This window comes from Eschrichtius robustus, chromosome 15, assembly GCF_028021215.1.
Source record: "Eschrichtius robustus isolate mEscRob2 chromosome 15, mEscRob2.pri, whole genome shotgun sequence".
Lineage (NCBI taxonomy): Eukaryota > Metazoa > Chordata > Mammalia > Artiodactyla > Eschrichtiidae > Eschrichtius > Eschrichtius robustus.
In genome coordinates, this window is record NC_090838.1 from 54,770,855 (window position 1) to 54,793,507 (window position 22,653).

The 22,653-nt window shown below is 34.7% G+C and overlaps 1 protein-coding gene across 3 annotated transcripts in view; it reads right to left on the reverse strand.

Annotated features, from left to right (window-relative positions):
• Positions 1-22,653, reverse strand: part of VPS54 (VPS54 subunit of GARP complex) — a 94,213-nt gene that overhangs the window by 62,991 nt on the left and 8,569 nt on the right. The window contains exons 2-3 of one of the 3 annotated variants that reach the window (XM_068565180.1): positions 6,959-7,114; positions 5,472-5,516 (exon numbers count right to left, since the gene is read on the reverse strand). In XM_068565180.1, the coding sequence (XP_068421281.1) occupies positions 5,472-5,516; positions 6,959-6,982 (69 nt within the window). In that variant the 5' untranslated portion in view covers positions 6,983-7,114. Of the gene's footprint in view, positions 1-5,471; positions 5,714-6,958; positions 7,115-22,653 lie in introns of all 3 variants that reach the window. The other 2 variants (XM_068565179.1, XM_068565178.1) reach the window with 2 other exon arrangements.

Here is a 22,653-nt window from a genome sequence, read left to right on the forward strand (position 1 = left end):
TAGGAAGCTTGAAAGACAATAGTAGTAAAATCATCTACATCCACAATAAGTAGTTAAGAGTTACACAAAACAATAATATGTAAAATATGACGTCAAAAGCATTAAACGTGGGGGTGGGGTGTAAAAATGTAGGGTGGTTAGAATACGTTCAAACTTAAGAGAGGATCAACTTAAAATAATCAGTGTGTGTGTGTGTGTGTGTGTGATATTTAAAACTCATGGTAACCAAAAACTACAAATACATACACACTAACTAATCAAAGATAACCAAAAACCTGCAATACATACACATACAAAAAAGAGAAAGGAATCCAAACATAACACTAGGGACTTCCCTGGTGGTCCAGTGGTTGGGACTTCACCTTCCAAAGAAGTGGGGGGGATGCAGGTTCAATCCCTGGTCAGGGGGCTGGGATCCCACATGCCTGTAGGGCCAAGGCACAGAATGGAGGTGGTGTTGTGGCAAATTCAATAGAGACTTTAAAAAAAAATGGTCCATGTCAAAAAAAAAACCTAAAAAAACCCAAACAAACATAACACTAAAGATAGTCATCAAATCAAAAGGGAAGAGAGCAAAAGAAGAGGAGGAAAAAAAAGACTACAAAAACAACCAGAAAACGATTAACAAAATGGCAATAAGTACATACCTATCAATAATTAATTTAAAAGTAAATGGACTAAATCCTCCAATCCAAAGACATAGAGTGGCTGAATGGATATAAAAACAAAACCCATATATATGTTGCCTACAAGAGACTCACCTCAGACCTAGCCACACGCAGACTGAAAGTGAGGGATGGAAAAAGGTTTTCCATGCAAATGGAAACCAAAAAAAAAAAAAGGAAAAAAAGCTGGGTAGCAATGCTTATATCAGACAAAGTGACTTTAACACAAAGACTGTAACAAGAGACAAAGAAGGACATTACATAATGATCAAGGGATCAGTCCAAGAAGAAGATATAACAGTTGTAAATACATATGCACCCAACATAGGAGCACCTAAATACATAAAGCAAATATTAATGAGAAAAACTGAAAGTTATACAATAAAAGCAGGGGACTTTAACACCCCACTTACATGGTTGGATAGGTCATTCACATAGACAATCAATGGTCTTAAATGTCACATTAGACCAGATGGAACTAACAGATATGTAAAGAACATTTCATCCAAAAGCAGCAAAATACGCATTCTTTTAAATGCACATGGAACACTCTCCAGGACAGATCATATGCTAGGCCACAAAATAAGTCTCAAAAGGGACTTCCCTGGTGGCGCAGTGGTTAAGAATCTGCCTGCCAATGCAGGGGACACAGCTTCAAGCCCTGGCTCAGGAAGATTCCCACATGCCGTGGAGCACCTAAGCCCGTGTGCCACAACTACTGAGCCTGTGCTCTAGAGCCCACGAGCCACAAGTACTGAGCTCACATGCCACAACTACTGAAGCCTGCGTGCCTAGAACCCGTGCTGAGCAGAAGGAGAAGCCACTGCACCACAACAAAGAGTAGCCTCCACTCATCACAACTAGACAAAGCCCACACGCAGCAACAAAGACCCAATGCAGCCAAAAATAATTAAATAGATAAATTTACTTTAAAAAAGTCTCAATAAATTTAAGAAGATTGAAATCATATCAAGCATCTTTTCCAACCACAAGGCTATGTGACTAGAAATCAACTCCAAGAAGAAAAAATTCAAAAACACAAACATGTGGAGTCCAAACAACATGCTACTAAACAACCAATGGGTCACTGAAGAAATGAAAGAGGAAATTTAAGAAATACCTAGAAACAAATATAAACATAACAATCCAAGATCTATGAGATGCAGTAAAAGCAATTCTAAGAGGGAAGTTTATAGCAATACAAGCCTACCTCAGTAAACAGAAAAATCACAAATAAATAATCTAAACTTCTACCTAAAGTAACTAGAAAAAGAAGAAAAAGCAAAACCCAAACTTAGTAGAAGGCAAGAAATAATAAAGATCAGAGTGGAAATAAATAAAACAGAGACTTAAAAAACAATTGAAAAGATCAATGAAACTAAGAGCTGGTTATTTCAAAAGATAAATAAAATTGATAAACCTGTAGCCAGACTCATCAAGAAAAAGAGGACCCAAATAAATAAAATCGGAAATGAAAGAGAAGTTTCAACTGACACCACAGATACAAAGGATAAAAGATTACTACGAACAATTATACACCAATAAAATGGACAACCCAGAAGAAATGGATAAATTCCTAGAAACATACAATCTCTCAAAACTGAAACAGGAGGAAACAGAAAATATGAAAAGACTGATTACCAGTAATGAAATCAAATAATTAAAAAAAAAAAAAAAACTCCCAACATACAGAAGTCCAGGACCAGATGGCTTCACAGGTGAATTCTGTCAAACATCTAATAAAGAAGAGTTAACACCTATCCTTCTCAAACTACTCCAAAAGGGATGCTACCAAACTCATTCTACAAAGCCAGCATTACCTTGATATCAAAATCAAAGACACGACAAAAAAGAAAATTACAGGCCAGTACTCCTGATGAACATAGATGCATGAATTCTCAACAAAATATTAACAAACCGAATTCAATAATACATTAAAAGGATCATAAAATATGATCAAGTGGGATTTAACCCAAGGGTGCAAGGATGGATCAATATCCGCAAATCAATCAATATGATAGACCACATTAACAAACTGAAGAATAAAAATCATATGATCATCTCAATAGATGCAGAAAAAGCTTTGAAAAAATTCAACATACATTTATGAGAAAAACTACCAACAAAGCTGATATAATGGGAAAATACCTCAACATAATAAAGCCATATATGACACATCTACAGCCAACATCATACTCAACAGTGAAAAGCTGAAAGTATTTCCTTAAGATCAGGAACAAGACAAGGATGTCCATTCTTGCCACTTTTATTCCACATAATATTGGAAGTCCTAGCCACAGCAATCAGACAAGAAATAGAAATAAAAGAAATCCAAACTGGAAAAGAAAAAGTAAAACTGTCACTATTGGCAGAATACATGATACTATATATAGAAAATCCTAAAGAAGCTACCAAGAAACTATCAGAACTAGTAAATGACTTCAGTAAAATTACAGAACACAAAATTAATAAACAGAAGTCTATTGTGTTTCTGTACACTAACAATGAACCATCAGAAAGAGAAATGAAGAAAACAATCCCATTTACAACTGCATCAAAAAGAATAAAATACCTAGGAATCAATCTAACCAAGGAGGTAAAAGCCTTGTACTTGGGAAACTATAAGGCACTGATGAAAGAAACTGAAGATGACACAAACAAATGGAAAGATATACTGTACCCATGGATTGGGAGAATTAATAGTTAAAGTGACCATACTACCCAAGGTGATCTACAGATTCAGTGCCATCCCTATCAAAATACCAATGGCATTTTTCACAGAACTAGAGCAAATAATTCTAAAATTTGTATGGAAACACAGAAGACCCCAAATAGCCAAAACAATCTTGAGAAAGAAAAACAAAGCTGGAAGTATCATGCTCCCTGATTTCAAACTATACTATAAAACTATAGTAATCAAAACAGAAATGGTACCGGCACAAAAACAGACACATAGATGAATGAAACAGAATAGAGAGCCCAGAAATAAACCCATGCTTACATGGTCAAATAATCTATGACAACGGAGGCAAAAATATACAACAGGGAAAGGGGCCCCTTCAATAAGTGGTGCTGGGAAAAATGGACAACTACATGCAAAAGAATTTGACTGGACTATTTTCTCATACCATATACAAAAATAAACTCAAAATGGATTGGAGACTTAAATGTAAGACCTGAGGCCATAAAACTCCTAGAAGAAATATAGGCAGTAACCTCTTTGACATCGATCTTAGCAAATTTTTTTTTTTTTGGATCTGTCTCCTCAGGCAAGGGAAACAAAAGCAAAAATAAACAAATGGGATTACATCAACTAGAAAGCTTTTGCACAGCAAAGAAACTATCAATAAAACCAAAAGTCAGCCTACTAAACAGGAGAAGATATTTGCAGATAATATAACCAATAAAGGGTTAATATCCAAAATACACAAAGAACTCATACAACTCAACATCAAAAAAACAAACAACTCAATTCAAAAATGGGCAGAGGACCTGAATAGACATTTTTCCAAAGAAGACATACAGATGGTCAACAGACACATGAAAAGATGATCACTAATTATCAGGGAAATGCAAATTAAAATCACAGTTGAGATACCACCTCACACCTGTCAGAATGGCTGCTACTAAAAAGACAACAAATAGCAAATTAAAAGTCTTGGTCAGGATGTGGAGAAAAGGGAACCCTGGTGAACTGTTGCTGAGATAAATTGGTACAGCCACTATGGAAAGCAGTATGGAGGTTCGTCAAAAAGTAAAAATAGAACTGCCATAGAATCCAGCAATTCCACTTCTAGGTATTTACCTGAAGAAAAACACTAATTCTAAAAGATATATGCACACCAATATTCACTGCAGCATTATTTACAACAGCCAAGATAAGGAAGCAACCTAAGTGTCCATCAACAGATGAATGGCTAAATAAGATGTGGTATATATATACAATGGAATATGACTCAGCCATAAAAAGAAATGAAATCTTGCTATCTGCAACATCGATGGATCTAGAAGATATTATGCTAAGTGAAATAAGTCAAAGACAAATACTGTATGCTCCAACTTACATGTGGAATCTATAAAACAAAACAAACAAACAAACAAAGCAAAAGGAAAACAGACTCACAGATACAGAGAATAAACAAATGGTTGTCAGAGAGAAGGGGAGTTGGGGGGTTGACAAAATAGGTGAAGGGGATTAAGAGGCACAAGCCTCCAGTTATAATATAAATAAGTCATGGGGATGTAATATACAGCATAAGGAATACTGTCAATAATATTGTAATAATTTTGTACGGGGACAGACAGTTACTTGACTTACTGTGGTGATCATTTCATAACATATGCAAATGTCAAATCATTATATAGTACACCTGAAACTAACATACTATTGTACATTAACTACTTAACTTTTTTTGTAATTACAAAATAAAAAATGAAACATTAGTAACATTGACCATCTTTTCACGTGCTTATTGGTCATTTGTATATCTTCTTCAGAGAAATGTCTATGCAAGTCCTGTGCCCAATTTTTAATTGGGTTGTTTGTTTCTTATTGGTGAGTTTCACATTGATTCTTAGAACTATTAGGAATGTATAATTCTGAAAAATCACTACTGTAAGAGAAATATATTTACATATATCTAAGCGAAGAATTAAATACAACCCAGGACAATAGAATGTATATGAAAAGAAAAGAACACCATAGGCTCATCAAAGATTATTGGTCAGAAATCTATAATAAATCAAACTAGAAGTATTTCTTTTACTTTTGACCTGACTATAACTAATTTCAAGATCAGATATTACCTGAGATATTTCCTGTTGATATACTGTAAAATGTTCCTTGCTGATCTGTGGGAGGTAGAATGAAGGTATGACTTCAGTGTCCACAAAGTCCAATCCCCATGTTTTTGTGAAGAAGTCAGATTCTCTTTTTGCTAATCTAGGATCATTTAATGCTGCTGGGAGATTTACATTGGAATGATATATAGTCCATCTATGTTGATCTGTAACTAGAGATGGGGCAACACATAAACTATTTGAATCACCTGCAAAAAGTAAACAAGAGAACTCTGTAAAGTAAGTTTTATGTTTGAAAGCACATTCTAGAAAAATAAAAATGCTTAGATTATACAAAGCAACTAAACTCTCCCTTCTATAGCAAATGCCTTAACCTTCAGCTTTCAGCATCAACTGCCAAGGGGAGGAAAAACATGTACAAGATAAAGGATATGCAGAATTTGAGGGCTGTAGTTGAAGGGTGGGGGGAAAAAAATCTTTCATTAATTTCTTTCCTTAATGTACAATTTATCTTTTTTCAACATCAAAACTCTTCTACCTTCTATTGTATGTCTTCTATCCTTTAATACTCCAGGTTTTTTCCACAGGTAGGCCTTTTTTCTATTGTTTTATGGCAGACACACCTGGTTCCAATATCCTTTTTTTCAGCTTATAATTAGATAACCAAAATGCTGCTGTGACGTTAACCATAGAGGAGAGAAAAATATACAGTCGGTTCTCGTTATTCACAGTTTTGTTCTATAAAGTCACTGGAACATTTAATAAGCAAATACTGAACCTTTGCTCCTATGGGAAATACAGGGTTATGTTCCTGCAAATCTCTGGAACTTTCATCATCCAATCAATATATAATCTTGTTTTGTGTGTGTTTCTGTTTAAAGATATCTTATTTAACATATATTGTTCATTCGTTAACATTGAACTCATGGCTAACACCACTATAACTCACACCTGAATGAAGTTTATGCAACATATGTATTTTCCTCATAAGACACAATAGCCTTCCTGTGCTTAAAGCACTTCATTACAACATTTGGAAACCATTTTTGAACAGCAAAATCATCAACAAAAATACAAAAAAAATGTGGCACTAAATAGACCACAAAAGGGACATGTGTTTAGAGCATGAAAGCTAACATATGTGCCACAAGTATTGATTTAGGGGTTACAACTAAATTTTAGGAATTAAGCAAATTTGCAAATATAGAATCGGCAAATAATGAGGACTGACTGTACTATGTTTAACTGAAGAGCTTTCAATCTGTACCCTCATTTTCAAAACTTTTTTTTTCAGTTTATATAAGTGACTTCATTTATGGAAATGTATGAAAAGAACTATATTCCAATTTCTTAATCAACTTATTTCCAAATTATGTCTTTAGTTTTCACATCGTAAAATTTACTCTTTTGAGTTAAGTATATATCTGACTTAATTTAAAGATATAACAAATCCTCAATAAAATTCCTCAAAAAAAAAAAAAAAAAGGCATTACCTGTGGGCTCCTTGGGACACACATCTGGCAGTGACTGCACAGGTCGAATGTGTTTTGCCGGGTCTACCTCTTTTTTAAAGAAAACATCACTGCTGCTTCCTTGAGGCACTGGTGAAGAACTGTGGCTTGAAGCCATTGCATAAAATCACCACTCAACTGAAAATGAGCAACAAATAATCATCAAGACACTTAACACAAATCAAAACTCATCTGTAAGTACTATGCATGTCACAAATTTTCTTTCAAAAACAGACACATTATTTAAAATCCCTCAAGGTGTAAGTACATAATTTGAATACTCACTATTAATTGTGGGAGTCATTCACTATATTTAGTTTGCTAAGAAAGTTATTTGTCCTTGTTTAAAAAGTATTCTCCTCAAAGTGAAATATCCTTATTTAGTCTTTTATCCAAAGTGAAAATAGATACCAAAACTGTAACCAATATATATTAAAAATGAAAACATTCCATTCATTCAGCAAGTATATAATAATTACACATTATAGCAAAATGGGTTAAGTGCATGGGTTTTTGAAATCTGACTGTCTGGGCTCATACCCCAGCTTCATTTACCAGCAATACAACCTTGAGGAAATTTACTTAATCTTTGTGTGTTTTACTTCATGTGTAAAAATGGAGATGAAAAAAGATCCCATCTCACAAACATTTTGTAAGAATTAAAGGAATGGATGTATGTAAAGCATTTAAAACAATGCCTGCCTCAAAGTTAGTGTTCATAAATGAACACTAGTTATCATTATGTTTACAATTACTATGTGACAGTCACTATATTAAATGTTTATAAAAGAAGTATCATTCTTCAAGGTACTTGCAATTACATTAGGTAATCAAAAAAATCAAAACCCTAAACAAAACACAAGTTAATCTATGTCTACACTTTTTAACAAGTAAGAAAAGAATTTGTGGGGCCAAGACAACATAATAAAGGCTACAATGTCAGGTAGCACTTTACAAATGAAGCAGTACATAACCTGGATAATGAAGAACATGTATTATTTTACTATCAGAGGGTAGAAATTCATATTGCTGATCATATCAACCAAACAGCAGACATTCAATAAATACTTTTTAATGAAGGAATAAATAAATGAACATAAACAGAAGCTTATAGCTGAAAAGGAACTTAGAGATCACCTAGTCTAAGTTCCCTGATACTAGAGATAAGTGTAACAAGGCCCAAAAGGATTAGGTGGTTTACAAAGATACAGGTGGTTTAACAAGTTTTTTAAAAAGCCAATTTAGGAAACCTGGTGAATAGAAAAGTAAGAGTAAGAAATAAAAGGAGAGATATAAGGCTAGGACCGGTGACAAAAAAGTCATCCCCTCTAACTCCTCTATAGTTTGATGGAAAGCTAAAAATTACATTTCCCAGACTTCTTGTATACCTGTCTCCGTCCTTCTAACACAAAGGAAACACATCCAATTACACCATTCACTGAGACCATAAGAAACAAGCTGCTAAGAAAAGAACAAAGATAAATAACTTCCTCAAAGTTCCGGAACAGAAAGCAAAAAACAGCATGAACAAAGGTTAAGGGACATGGAATAATCATAAGACTATGCGGAAACTGACTTGGCTGGAGTGAAATGTTTGCTGACAAAAATGCTGACAAAAGTACTGACAAATAAATCATATTTACACACACACACACACACACACAAAGACAGTATGGTCGAACTACAGGAGCCAGTAGAGGTTTGGGGGAAAAGAGTACTATGATGAAAATATCCAGGAAAATTAATCAGGGTATTGGTTTGAAAGCCATCACAAGCCCATTGCATTTATATCCATATATATTAAGTGTACAGTTGTTTCTGTATAAAAGCATTTGCATATTTAAGAAGAAGAAACATTTAAGAATGTTTCTTAAGGATAGGAAACATTGATAACACAGAAGCCTGTACATTCAGTGCTTGGTAAAGACAATTCTACATGTGACATTAAGTCTGTTTAACTTTTTTGTTAATTTCATCAAAATAAAATGGCTAAAATAAACACATTTTGACACTTAAAGAAGTAGGCTACAAATATATGGAAAATGTGTTCATGTCGAACACCCACTGCTTGATATCCGGTAAAATAAACATTGATTCCGACAATAGCACACTACAATTTCAATGTATTCTATTTACCGTCATGTTGTTTTACCAGCAAAAAGAAAGCCTAATTGACATCTTAGGAATCTAGAAATACTTGGGGAGATGGGGACTTGTGGAAAAACATTTCTAGACTCCTATAAGTTACTTCTATATCTGGGTGGGGAAATTAAAATGGCTTATTTACTCCTTAAAGATTCTGAATTGGGAAAGATGCACAAGTTTTCTGGGTTTTTTTCTACACCCCTCCTAATTCTTATGAAAAGAGGGACAATCTCTAGCTATAAAGGGATTATGTACAATTAGGGTACTGCCTACATGGGTGAGCCCCAATTTCTATCCATCTGACTCTCAAATCCTCTCCCCATCCTGTGTTTATTAAGATGATCTCCCCACAGTAAGAACCAAACTTTGTATTAATAACCACATAACACGTATGATGCAGATACTTGGTAAGTGCAATCATTGGTAATAAAACATGGCAGATTTATTCACAAAGCATGGATGTACAAACAAATAAGCAAATCTACATGGCCTCTAAACCAAACAATTTCAGCAAAGAAATAATCTTTCATAAGAAAGTTTTAGTGTAAGTGAAGAATAGTTTGTCTACCCAGAAAAAAACAAAAAACAAAAACAGAATACAGGAAAAAGGAAAGCTCTCAGCACTAAATGTAGGCAACCCCTGATTTCTAACACTTCCACTTGTAACTACCATCTAGATACAAATTGGGCATTTGACCAGTGGTCACCAATAATGAGAATCTATAAATAGATCCACCCTTCTTCACATGGTAATCTTCTCATAATTATATCATTACCATACTCAAATATTTTCTCTTGAAGTCTTCTTTGGTTTCTTACACTTAGTCGCTGTTTATTTCTATTTTTGCACCAATCATACTGAAATTTTGGTTTTCATATAGGTCTTTCCTATTAGACTGTGAACTTCTTGATGTTTCCATTTTCCTGTGTATTCTACATGCCTAACACAGTTCCTGGCACACAGAAAATATATTATAAATATTCTATAGATGAATGAAATGGGTAGTATGTAGAACAGATCAGAAGAGAGAAACATTAGTTAGACAACTACCAATAATCCTTGAGTGAGTAGATAGAAGCATGGGTCTGGGCTGATGAAGAAAGGAATAAACAGACTAATTCGTTCCAAAAGAAAAAAACTGCAAGGATGTGTAAATCAGAAACATTTGATTTTCTTTCTTGTAGCTCAAAATATCTTTTTATGCTAAAAGTTTAGTTAAGAGCTTCTATTTAAAAGGCCTAGAAGCACTGTCACTCCAGAAGCAATGAGCATACCAAGTGCTCAGACCCTGGTTTCTAAACACCATTCCCCACAAAGAAACAATGGTTCTTTAAAGAAATAGTTGACTCCAAACCTGAAGCACAGAAAGAACAATTTGATCATGAGAACACTAGTGTCAGAAAGCAAGGAAATGCCCTAAGACCAGTAGGATCTATCAAAAGGGCCGAGAACCAAGTTAAAGGGGCTCCCACTGACCACATTTAGGACAAGTTGAGTGCTCAAAAAAAAAAAAAAAAAAAACCCTGAGTGTAACATATTGAACAAATACAAAATAATGAATCTATAGTGTTACTTGGGGGGAGGGGGATGAGGAAAAGGGGGTGGAGTGGGAGAGAGGAAAGGAAATCTCTTATTTATAGAAGAATGCCAGTAAATGTGAAGAAAAGACTGATATAGAAAATCACCATTTTGTAACCCCCAATGTAAAAATCAATTTAGGAAAAAATCATCAATGTATGCTAAAGCTATTAGGTGAAAGGCTGTTCAGAAACAGAAAATTCACCTAGTGCCAAAGTATTACCTCACAGACTACTTTGCAATGCAAAGGGGAAAAGGTATCTCTAAAATGGAAAGATCTGGCTGTCACCACCTTAATTAACTAAGTCATCAAACTTGGCATCATTCAGAATAATAAGACAACTTGATATTATGTGATTCATGAAATAACAATATGAAATAAACATCATCGCCTATGAAGCATTCTCACCAAAAATGTTTAACCCAATCTAATCAAGCCTCTAGACCAAGGGTTAAGCCTTTTGTCCTGTGGATTCCTTTGGCAGTCTGGTAAAGTCTACAGAACCTTTGCCAGAATAATGTTTATAATGCATAAAATACATAAGATTACAATGGACAATTATACTGAAATATAGCTGTCAAACTATCTTCTTAAATTTTAATACAGTAATATTTTTGCTTCTTGATTATGCAAATTGATCCTAATTTCTAAGCAATAAATGAGCATAAATATTTTGAGATAAATTTAATATGATATGAAAACATCTGAAATTTCTCTTGGTGACAAAGTTATAGGTAGTGCTAATACCCCTGTGAAAGGTTTCTTACATTCACAATTAAAGGAAATGCTAAAATTCAGTTAAGGTATGGCTGCTCAACCATGGCACCACTGACATTGACATTCTGATCTAGATAATTCTCCCCCTGTACATTGTAGGACCCTTAGATGCATCCTTAGCCTCTATCCACTTGATGCCAATAGCAGCCTCGCACCCAGTTGTGATAACCAAAAATGTCTTCAGACAAAGCCAAACGTCCCTATGTGGGGGAAGAGAGGAGAGAGGACAAAAATCACCTCAGTTGAGAACCACTGAATTAAAATAAAGATGTAATTTTTTCCCCATCCAAAGTTCAGACTCCCTGTATTCTATTCACAGACCCTATAGAGTATGTGAACTGAAGGTTAACTACCTTTGCTCTAGACCTACCTTCCAGTCTAAGAAAACAGAGGGGAATAGGATAGTGAGATTTAAACCACAACATGGGGAAACAAACAAACTGAGAATGAGACACTCTACAAGAAAACTGGCCTGGAACTTAGATGAATGTCATTTTTAAAAGCTGGGGAAGTATTCTATATTAAAATAAATAAAGAGACAACAACTAAAGGCAATACGCAAGCCTTGACAGGATGCTGGTTAAAAAAGAAAAAAATGCCTCTAATACACTCTTGGAACAATTGGGAAATTTTGAATATGGATTGGCTGTTATATGAGATTTTGGAATTATTATTAATTTTCTTAAGTGGATTGATGGTATTGAGATTATGGGAAAATGTCCTTATACTCAGGACATGAACAATAAAGTATTCAGGAATGAAACATGATGCCACCTACAACTTACTTTCAAATGATTCGGCAAAAAATACACACAGATAAACAAATACAGCAAAATGTTAAAAATGGTTTATCTAAGTCAAGTACATATGACTCTAACATGTTCTATTCTTTCACTTTTCTGTATGTTTTGTAGTCTTCACAATAAAAAGTTGGGGGAAAGAAACTATATTTTTCAAACATTAAACAGATAAATAATGCAAAATATAAATATCAGAGAGAAGGAAAAATATTAAATTTGTAACTGTTAATCTGCCTGAAGATGGCATTCTTGTACAACTTCAAATATGGAGGAAAGAAAATCAATAAATTTCAATCAAGTTTTAATGCTGCAGAAGAATACCATACATAGAAACTAATTCCTCAGAAGCTGAGAAGGCAGCTGAGACGGACATTTACCACAGGCATTACCCAGATACTGTGTAGAAATCTCTTCCCTTGCTTCTACACCATAATATTAGCTGCTTACAGAGAACAATGATATTACAAAATCATTTACAGCCAACTCTGAACTACCTATGAAATTGCCTATTACAGGTAAAGTAATAGCAAAAGTCTATTTTTTCACCCTCTACCAAAGTGGTTAACACAGATGTACTAACTAATCATTTTACTTCCCTTCTATTCTTCACAAGTGATACCCTACTTTATAATATACCCTACTTTATAAAACCTAAACTTGCCTGCCCTCTATCGACCTTCTATCATAACGTGGTCCTCTAACTGGTCTCTCTGCTTTCAGTCTAGACCATTCTGCACATTGCTTTAGGATTAACCTTATAGAATGTTTTCATTCTGTCATACTTCAGCTCAAAAACCTTTGCTTTCATTTGGAAAGTTATTCATTACTTTCCAAACAAGTGCCAAGTTTTACAAGCTGGTACTCAAGGATTTCCACAATCTGATGTTTACCTTCCTTTCTAGCCTGATTTCCTATTACCCATGGATAATCTCTATTCTGGATAGGGTGGTCTAATTGTCCCTCTAATCCATCACACTATCAAGGCTTCCTTGGCTTTGTTAAGGCTGTGTCCTTCCTAGAATATTCATACCATCCTTCTACCTATCCAATGCCCCTTCTTCCTTCAAAGGTCATTTCAAATTTCATTTCTAGATTACATATATTAAGAAAACAAATATACAAACACTCCAAAATATGAACAAAAATAACCTCAGCATTATTTTTAAGAGTGAAAAAGCTGAAGCAAACTCCTAAATAAGAAGGAATTGGTTATTTAATAAGCTATAGTATAGCAAATGGATTACACTGTCATTAAAAATAGGATTGCAGACTTCACATCCACTAGGATGGTTACTATCCAAAAAAACAAAAAACAAAACCAACCAACCAAACATCATCAACAACAACAAAAAGTGTTGGCAAGGATGTGGAGGTACTAGAAGCCTTATGCACTGTTGGTGGGAAGTAAAATGGTGCAGCCATTTCAGAAAACAGCATGGCAATTCCTCAAAAAAGTAAAACTAGAACTACCATATGATGCAGCCATTCCACTTCTGTGTATATACCCAAAAGAACCGAAAGCAGGGTCTTGAGGAGTCATTTGTACATCCATGTAATAGCAACATTATTCATAATAGCCAAGAGGTAGAAGCAACCCAAGTGTTCACTAACGGATGAATGGATAAACAAATGTGGTATATATGCACAATGGAGTATTATATTCAGCCTTAAAAAAAGAAGAAAATTCTGACATTTGCTATAGCATGGATGAACCTTGACAACGTTATGCTAAGTGAAATAAGCCAATCACAAAAAGACAAATACTGTATGATTCCACTTACATGAGGTACATAAGCAGTGAAATTCACTGAGACTGAAAGTAGAATGTGGTTGTCAGGGGCCAGGGGAGGGAAAACAGGGAGTTGTTGAATGGATTATACTTAAAAATGGTTAAGATGATAAATATTATCTTATACATATTTTTTACCACAATTAAAAATTTTTTGAAATACGATTGCAAAATATTTAATAACACAAAAATGTTTAACATATATTGTTAAGTGGAAACAGTTTTCAAAGTAGTATGTCAGTATGATCCCAATTTTCTAATTTAAAATAAGCATACATATTTCCAAAAAAAATATTGCACGGACATATACCACAATATTAACAATGGTTACCGCCAAATGACAAAATTATAAGAAATTTTTATTTGTTTGTGCTTTTTTGGAACTTTCCAAATGTTTTCCTATGAAAACTTATTACTTTATATGTATTAGTCAGGGTTCTCCAGAGAAACAGACCCAATAGGATATTTATAAGAGAGTTATTCAAGGAATTGGCTCACCACCCAGTTGTGGAGGCCAAGAAGTCCCACAATCTGCCTTCTGCAAGCTGGAGAACCAGGAAAGCCAGTGGTATAATTCAGTCCGAGGCCAAAGGCCTGAACTACAGGCGGCTGCTGGTATTAAGACCCGGAGTCCAAATGCCTAGAACCAAGAGCTCTGATGTATGAGGGCCAGATAATTCGAATGTCCCAGCTCAAGAGGAGAGAACAAATTCACCCTTCCTTTGCTTTTTTTGTTTTATTCAGGTCTTCAAAGGATTAGATGATGATGATGTCTGCTCACACTGGCAAGGGCAGATCTCTTTACTCAGTCTACTGAATTAAATGCTAATTTCATCCAGAAACACCCTCAAAGACACACTTAGAAATAATGTTTTACCATCAATAGTGGGCATCCCTTAGTCTAGCCAAGTTGACACATAAGATTAACTATGACACTTTATTAATCAGGAACGATGCTATTATTAAACTGCAAAAGTTCAGTTTCAGCCTTATACCTACCTCCACTATGAATCTTTCTAATGACTATAACCCTCAGAAAACTAGCTTTCCTTTGAAGTTGGAATACTTACGATCTATATCAGCAATTTACAAACTTTTTTGATCCTGTATCCCAACAGTTAAAAAAATTTTAAGCAATCATCATTTACAAATTATATAGGGTACAACTGTATTAATGCAGGTAACATAAAATTGTGCTAAATGGAACTTTTTTAAAGATAGAGAGAAAAGGCTTTTAAAAATAATCTAGTTTACTAATTAATGGCAAAAAGTATCTTTTTACTCTATTTTTAATCGATAGCGATGTGATTTCACTATACCTCATTATTATTAAAAATCTTGATTTAAAATTTATGAAATGGTGATTCAAAGGTTTGGCTCTAAGTTCAATTTATTTTTATACCTGGCTTTTAATGCCTATTATAGAAAATTTTAAAAGATACTCACAAATGTATGTAGAAACAAATGGAAGAAATCACTGATCACACTTCCTAAACTCTCTATTTTGAGATTTTTAAAACAGGGTAGGAAACTCCAGTCTGGGTTTTTAAAGAGTTCATCATTTAACAAAATAACACAATGATGGAATATTTCTAAACATCTGTTTTCAAAACAGATTTACCATAGCTTGAGTGTTTCTAGAAGATCAACTACTATTATACATTTTTTTATTCATTATTTTAAAATAAAAACAAACAAAAACACCCTGTGGAAACAGATTTAATGTGTGTGTCTGTCTGTCTGTCTCTCTGTGTTTTGTGTTTTGTGTCTGTGTGTTTCACTATCTGGTTAAATATTACTGTCAGTCACATGCCATTTCTGAAAAGATCAGCAAATTTGGAATGCTTTTTCTTATTAAAAAAAACACAAAACATACATAACATAGTCTTAAGTTTGACGGCTATTTTGAGTACTTTTATGTATGGAAGAGCTTGTACTAAGAGTAGGAGAATCCAACTCTGTGCTTTGTTTATTTGTGGTTCCATTGTTAGTATTCATCCAAGATGTGATTTCTCTTCAGGAATCATTTTAGGTTAATTAAACATTTTATAAGAGTTGGTTTAGTTAAAACTAGATAGCATAATTTGTAAACCCAATTAACTATTCATGTAAGGCTATTACATCACAAGGATGAACTAAGTGAAGGATACCACTCTTAAGCCCTTGAGCTTACTCATTTATCTGTAATTTGACTATCTGATAAATAAACATACAGACTGATTGAAGACGCTGGTATCAATCCTCATAATAAATATTAGTAAAGGTTCATTTCTTTTTTCTTTAGATAAAAAATGAATATTCCTTAAGCTGGGTGGGATCTTACAAAGGAGTTTAGACTTAATCCACAAGACTGTAGTGAGTCATTATAGACTTAAGACATGAGTGTTGAATAGATCACTCTAGGAGAGTATTAGTGAGGAGGGCCAAGTATAGAACCTAGGAGGACTCCAACATTTCTGAAGAAAGAAATGAAAGAAAGATATAAAGAAAAGCTTGTGATAAAGACGAGAAGGAACATCCAAGAAGGTGGGAGAAAAACCAGGGAAGAAAAATGAGTTCAGAATTGGCAAATAAAACACTAAGGAAAAAACCTCCTTTAGATTTGGAAATTAGGAAGTGACCACATCACATTGGGAAGCAATATCAAGTCCAATACAGGGGGTGGAAGCAGAATGCAGAGGTTAGAGTGAAATAGGTAAGGAAATTAACACACAATGGCTATTGTTTCAAGAGACTCAATTATGAGATTACAAAACAGAATATATAGTACAATCTCATTTTGATATAAAAACTTTATATAGCTATATATAATATATGAAAAGGTATACGACAAAATGTTAACGGTGGTTATATAATAGGCTTTTCCTGACCACAGTATCTAAGCACATCCTCCCCTTACTCTATCCCCCATCCAACACACATATCCCTGTTATTCTCTACTAGTAGCATTATGGTTTGTGTACTTCATAGTACTTTCTCAAATTATAACTATTTATTTACCTGCTTATTTCCTGTCTCTCTCTCTACATCATAAAATTATATTTGTTTCATTCATCTTCCTATACCACACCCAGCACAGATGAATGTTGGATGAATGAATGAATAAATGAATGACTCTCATGGAAAAAGAGGTAAGCACACACAAGCCACTAACAATGTCTCATATGAGTTCATGTGTATTCAAAACAACCTAAAAACCTAAGTCGAAAATACGCTACCTTGTTTGTATAACATTACCTAACTTTCTAATATTTGATTCTAGATTTCTACCTTTCCTGTAACACAGTATAATATATTGGTTAAGAAAACTGGCCATAAAGTGAGTTAGATCTCTGTCATTTATTAGTTGTGTGACCTCTGACAACTTTCTTACATTCCTCTCAGTTTCCTTGTTTATAAAATGGGACAGCAACAGTGTCTTCCTCATAGGAATGTAGTAACATTTAAATGAAATATAATTTACATAATCTATGTACTTGGCACATAGTAGACATTCAATAAATAATTGCAACTACTACTATTTATCATTATAAACATCTTAAGCCTTAACATTTGGACTGTGCCGTACAAAGTTTTAAAATAAATTTAAACTTTAGGCTTCCAAGCCTCCTCTATTGGTGTCCCTTGCTTGAGTGCCCCTAGTTTGGGTTGGGTGGGGGGAAGCAAACCAATATGGGCATATATAATTTACTGTCAGAAAAGTAGTCAAAGCATAGAACAGTGGTCCTCAAAGCCATGCCAGTAAAAGGAAAGAAAAAAGAGTAGTGGAAAATGATGATGAAGCTAGAATAAATAGTAGCCTAAAACAGAAGCAATTTTTGATAAAAACTGTGTTTGTGAGAGAGAAGAGGGATGATGAGGCAGAGAAGCTAGAAATAATGCTTTGGAAGACATTTGAATAAAGGTCAAAATTCAATCCATGGGAGTAGAGTGGATGAGATAAAAATTACAATCTCTGAGTTGGATGGGACTTTCAGAGATCATCTGGCTCAACTTTCTACCTAATATATGAATCCCTTCTACAAGGGGTCTTTCTGCCTCCACTTGAAAACATTCAGTGATAGAGAACTGACTACTTCAAAAGCAGATTATTACTACAAAACAACTATAGTTGTTTTAGGAAAAAAATTCTCTCTTGTAGTAAACAGAATCCTGCTTCCCTGAATTTTGCATCACCGTTCCTAGTTCAATTACATTACAGAAATAATAGGGTAAATAATTCTAGTCGCAGGAAAGTAATATTACAAAGGAAGAAAGTGCAGAAAAAGAGGGCCAATGAGAGCTCAGAGCAAGGGGTGGGGCAAATACATGTAAGAGGTAAGGAAGAAAGCAATCAGAAAAATCATCCTACAGAAGCCAAGGGAGAAGTGTCCAGGAAGAAAGTGTGAAAAGTAGTGTCAACATTCTGCAGACAGAGAGGTCAAGAAGGTTATTAACTTCAGAAAGGATACTGGATTAGAACAGTCTTAGGACAGTGTTTGGGGCAGAAGCCATACCACAAGAGGTTAAGTAAGTGATGAAGTAACAAATGCAACAATATCAACATATTTTTGGTGATGAAAGAAAAGCGATTAGAGTTGAGCAAGAATTATTTAGGCCATGGGAGACTGGAGCACATTTATAGGCAAACAGCAAGAAATCAACTGAAGGGTGAGATTAAAAGAAACAAGAAAAAGTGGTGGAGAAAGGAGATGAGAGAGAAAGAAGAGTTAGAAACTCATGGGAATGGGATGGGGTGGAGAGGAGGAAGCAGAAAAAAAGATACAGAATCATACCCAGAGACTATGAGGCACATTGGGCTATGCCCCACCTTGAGAAAAACAGGACTTTGTCAGGCAGCAGTAAGAAAATGAACAAGCTGATCCAGAAACGTTGCCTTCCATCCTACTCTTCTGCCTAATGCCCTTATCCATGATGGGCAGGCAGATCAGCTGGGACTTAGGTGAACCTGGATTGCCTCACTCCTACCACTAGTTCTGAAAATTCTCTGAAGTCCTAAGATCAAGAGTGCAATGAAAATACGTTATCTATGAAATAAGGAAGGATGGCAGAGGAGAGGGAAGCAACAGAAAGACAATAATAAGATGAATTACATCATTACTAATATTTGACTAAACGCTACACGGTTCATAATTGCTTGCTTTATTCAGATTATTTTGTTGGTCTTCCTGACAACCTAGCAAGAAAAACATTTCTGAGTGAATCTGTGAATGAATGAATCATTGATCGCTATAATGTGGATAGAGAAATAGGTTCAAGAGTAACTTGGCTTCAAACCATTTAGCTACTTAGTTGTGAAGATGCGACTTGCGTTCAGATCTTCTGATTCAAAATTCCATGCTTCTGTCACCAAACCACACTGCCTCTCCGAAGAGAGAAAAAAAACCCCAAAAACCTATGTTTTTCATTACTGCCTCCCATCCATTTCAGGCACCCAGTGCTCTACTTTTCTGTCTTCTTTTTCTCCTTATCAGATCAATTACTGATCCAATAACAATTATTTAGAAGAACAAGTCCATCTTGTTGGGGTTTTTTTAAAGATTTTTTTTGATGTGGACCATTTCTTTTAAAGCCTTTATTGAATTTGTTACAATATTGCTTCCGTTTTATGTTTTGGTTTTTTGGCCGTGAGGCATGTGGGATCTTAGCTCCCCAACCAGGGATCAAACCTGCACCCCCTGTGTTGAAAGATGAAGTCTTAATCACTGAACCGCCAGGGAAGTCCCCTATGTCCATCTTGTATTAAAAATAAATGATAGCTGGGCTTCCCTGGTGGCGCAGTGGTTGAGAATCTGCCTGCTAATGCAGGGGACACGGGTTCGAGCCCTGGTCTGGGAAGATCCCACATGCCGCGGAGCAACTAGGCCCGTGAGCCACAACTACTGAGCCTGCGCATCTGGAGCCTGTGCTCCGCAACAAGAGAGGCCGCAATAGTGAAGAGGCCCGCGCACCGCGATGAAGAGTGGCCCCCACTTGCGGCAACTAGAGAAAGCCCTCGCACAGAAACGAAGACCCAACACAGCCAAAAATAAATATAAAAATAAATAAATAAATAAGATTATAATAAAAAAATAAAAATAAATGATAGCAATAATTAACATCTGATTGTGATCATTTCTTAAAGACTATTTTTTAGGGCAGTTTTAGGTTCAAATAATTTTATAAGACTTGGACTGCTAGAAAATTATTACTCAAGGAAAAAGACATTTTTCATCAGTATAATTTACTATTTTTGTTAACAAAAGGATAATTCCTGAGCTGCAATGAGGGATAAACACGCTACTATGGGCCATCAAGATGAGAAGACAAGTACTTATTTATATGATAGCATTAATTTGTTAGTATTTCTTGAAAGCCCAAATCTTTAGGTTTAAATTTTAGCTTCAGTATTAAGATAACTGTAAGCAATAATGTATATGATATACAATTTTTTAACATTTTAAGTACTTTAAAAATTACGATTAAACTAGATTCTGTCAGATGATAAATCTTATATAGTGGAGAAGTTTATTATTTGTGTCTTAGCTGTATGAAAGAAGCTTAACTATACCATTTACCAGAAATTGGCTTTAAAATTCCAAAAATGTGGCAAGTGCTTTTTTTTTTTTTTTTTACTTATATTTCCCAACACATGTGCATGCTCACATACAGATGCACATACAACATACAGATGCACATACAAACATTCAATAAGTAAAGGGAAAAATCACCTAAATAATCACATAAGAAAGATCTTTTTAAAGCCCTCAGAATGTGTACTAACACTATACAGGTTTGTGATTTGTTAAAAATAGATCTAAATTCACCAAGTAAGCAAGATAACTTCATGATCAGTCTTCAGAATAGTTCTTAGAATTTAAAAATTTCCTATAAATAAAATGACTTACAGATCTCTTTGTTACTCACATCACTCTGTTATTGGTCAAGTCAGTCATACAATCAACTGGGTCATTCCATCACTGGATGACTTGAATAATTTTTTTTTTTTATACAGCAGGTTCTTATTAGTTATCATTTTATACACATCAGTGTATACATGTCAATCTCAACCTCCCAATTCATCACACCACCACCCCCACCCCCCACCGCTTTCCCCATTTGGTGTCCATACGTTTGTTCTCTACATCTGTCTCAATTTCTGTCCTGCAAACCGGTTCATCTGTACCATTTTTCTAGGTTCCACATGTATGCGTTAATATACGATATTTGTTTTTCCTTTCTGACTTACTTCACTCTGTATGACAGTCTCTAGATCCATCCATTCTCAACAAATGACCCAATTTCGTTCCTTTTTATGGCTGAGTAATATTCCATTGTATATATGTACCACAACTTCTTTATCCATTCGTCTGCTGATGGGCATTTAGGTTGCTTCCATGACCTGGCTATTGTAAATAGTGCTGCAATGAACATTGGGGTGCATGTGTCTTTTTGAATTACGGTTTTCTCTGGGTATATGCCCAGTAGTGGGATTGTTGGATCATATGGTAATTCTATTTTTAGTTTTTTAAGGAACCTCCATACTGTTCTCCATAGTGGCTGTATCAATTTACATTCCCACCAACAGTGCAAGAGGATTCTCTTTTCTCCACACCCTCTCCAGCATTTGTTGTTTGTAGATTTTCTGATGATGCCCATTCTAACTGGTGTGAGGTGATACCTCATTGTAGTTTTGATTTGCATTTCTCTAATAATTAGTGATGTTGAGCAGCTTTTCATGTGCTTCGTGGCCGTCTGTATGTCTTCTTTGGAGAAATGTCTATTTAGGTCTTCTGCCCATTTTTGGATTGGGTTGTTTGTTTTTTTAATATTGAGCTGCATGAGCTGTTTATATATTTTGGAGATAAATCCTTTGTCCATTGATTCGTTTGCAAATATTTTCTCCCATTCTGAGGGTTGTCTTTTCGTCTTGTTTATGGTTTCCTTTGCTGTGCAAAAGCTTTGAAGTTTCATTAGGTCCCATTTGTTTATTTTTGTTTTTATTTCCATTACTCTAGGAGGTGGATCAAAAAAGATCTGGCTATGATTTATGTCAAGCAAGTGCTTCTTAAAATATGACATATTTGAGATATTTTAAATTACTATGATTAAAAAATAATCTCTATTAACTTCCATCACATCGATCTTTGGTTGGACATTACAGTGTGGTTTTTTTTTTCTTGCATATATCAGTATTTCTAAATTGGGGGAAATCAAGTTGAAGCTAAAGGAACACAGAAAATAAGAACAAAGTTGTGCTAATCTAATTTGCTTTTTCCTTACATTCCCATTTGACATGTATGAGACCCTGGGCCTTGTAGGAAACTCTGAATACAGGTGTTTCCTGAAGTTCCTTATTTACTTTTGATTTAGTGACAAGAAGGAACAGTAAGAGAGAAATTTGGCCAGAAGGATAAAAAGTATAAATATTTGTAATATTAAATTTACATATTTTTAAATGGCTATAAGTACTATTTCACGGGTGACATTCTTATCAGGAATAAAATCAGAAATAGCCTCAAAAAACAACATAAATATATTTAAAAAATCTAGATGTTATTAAAAATAAAAACAATGTCTCTTTTCCCCAGCACTCATCAGAGACTT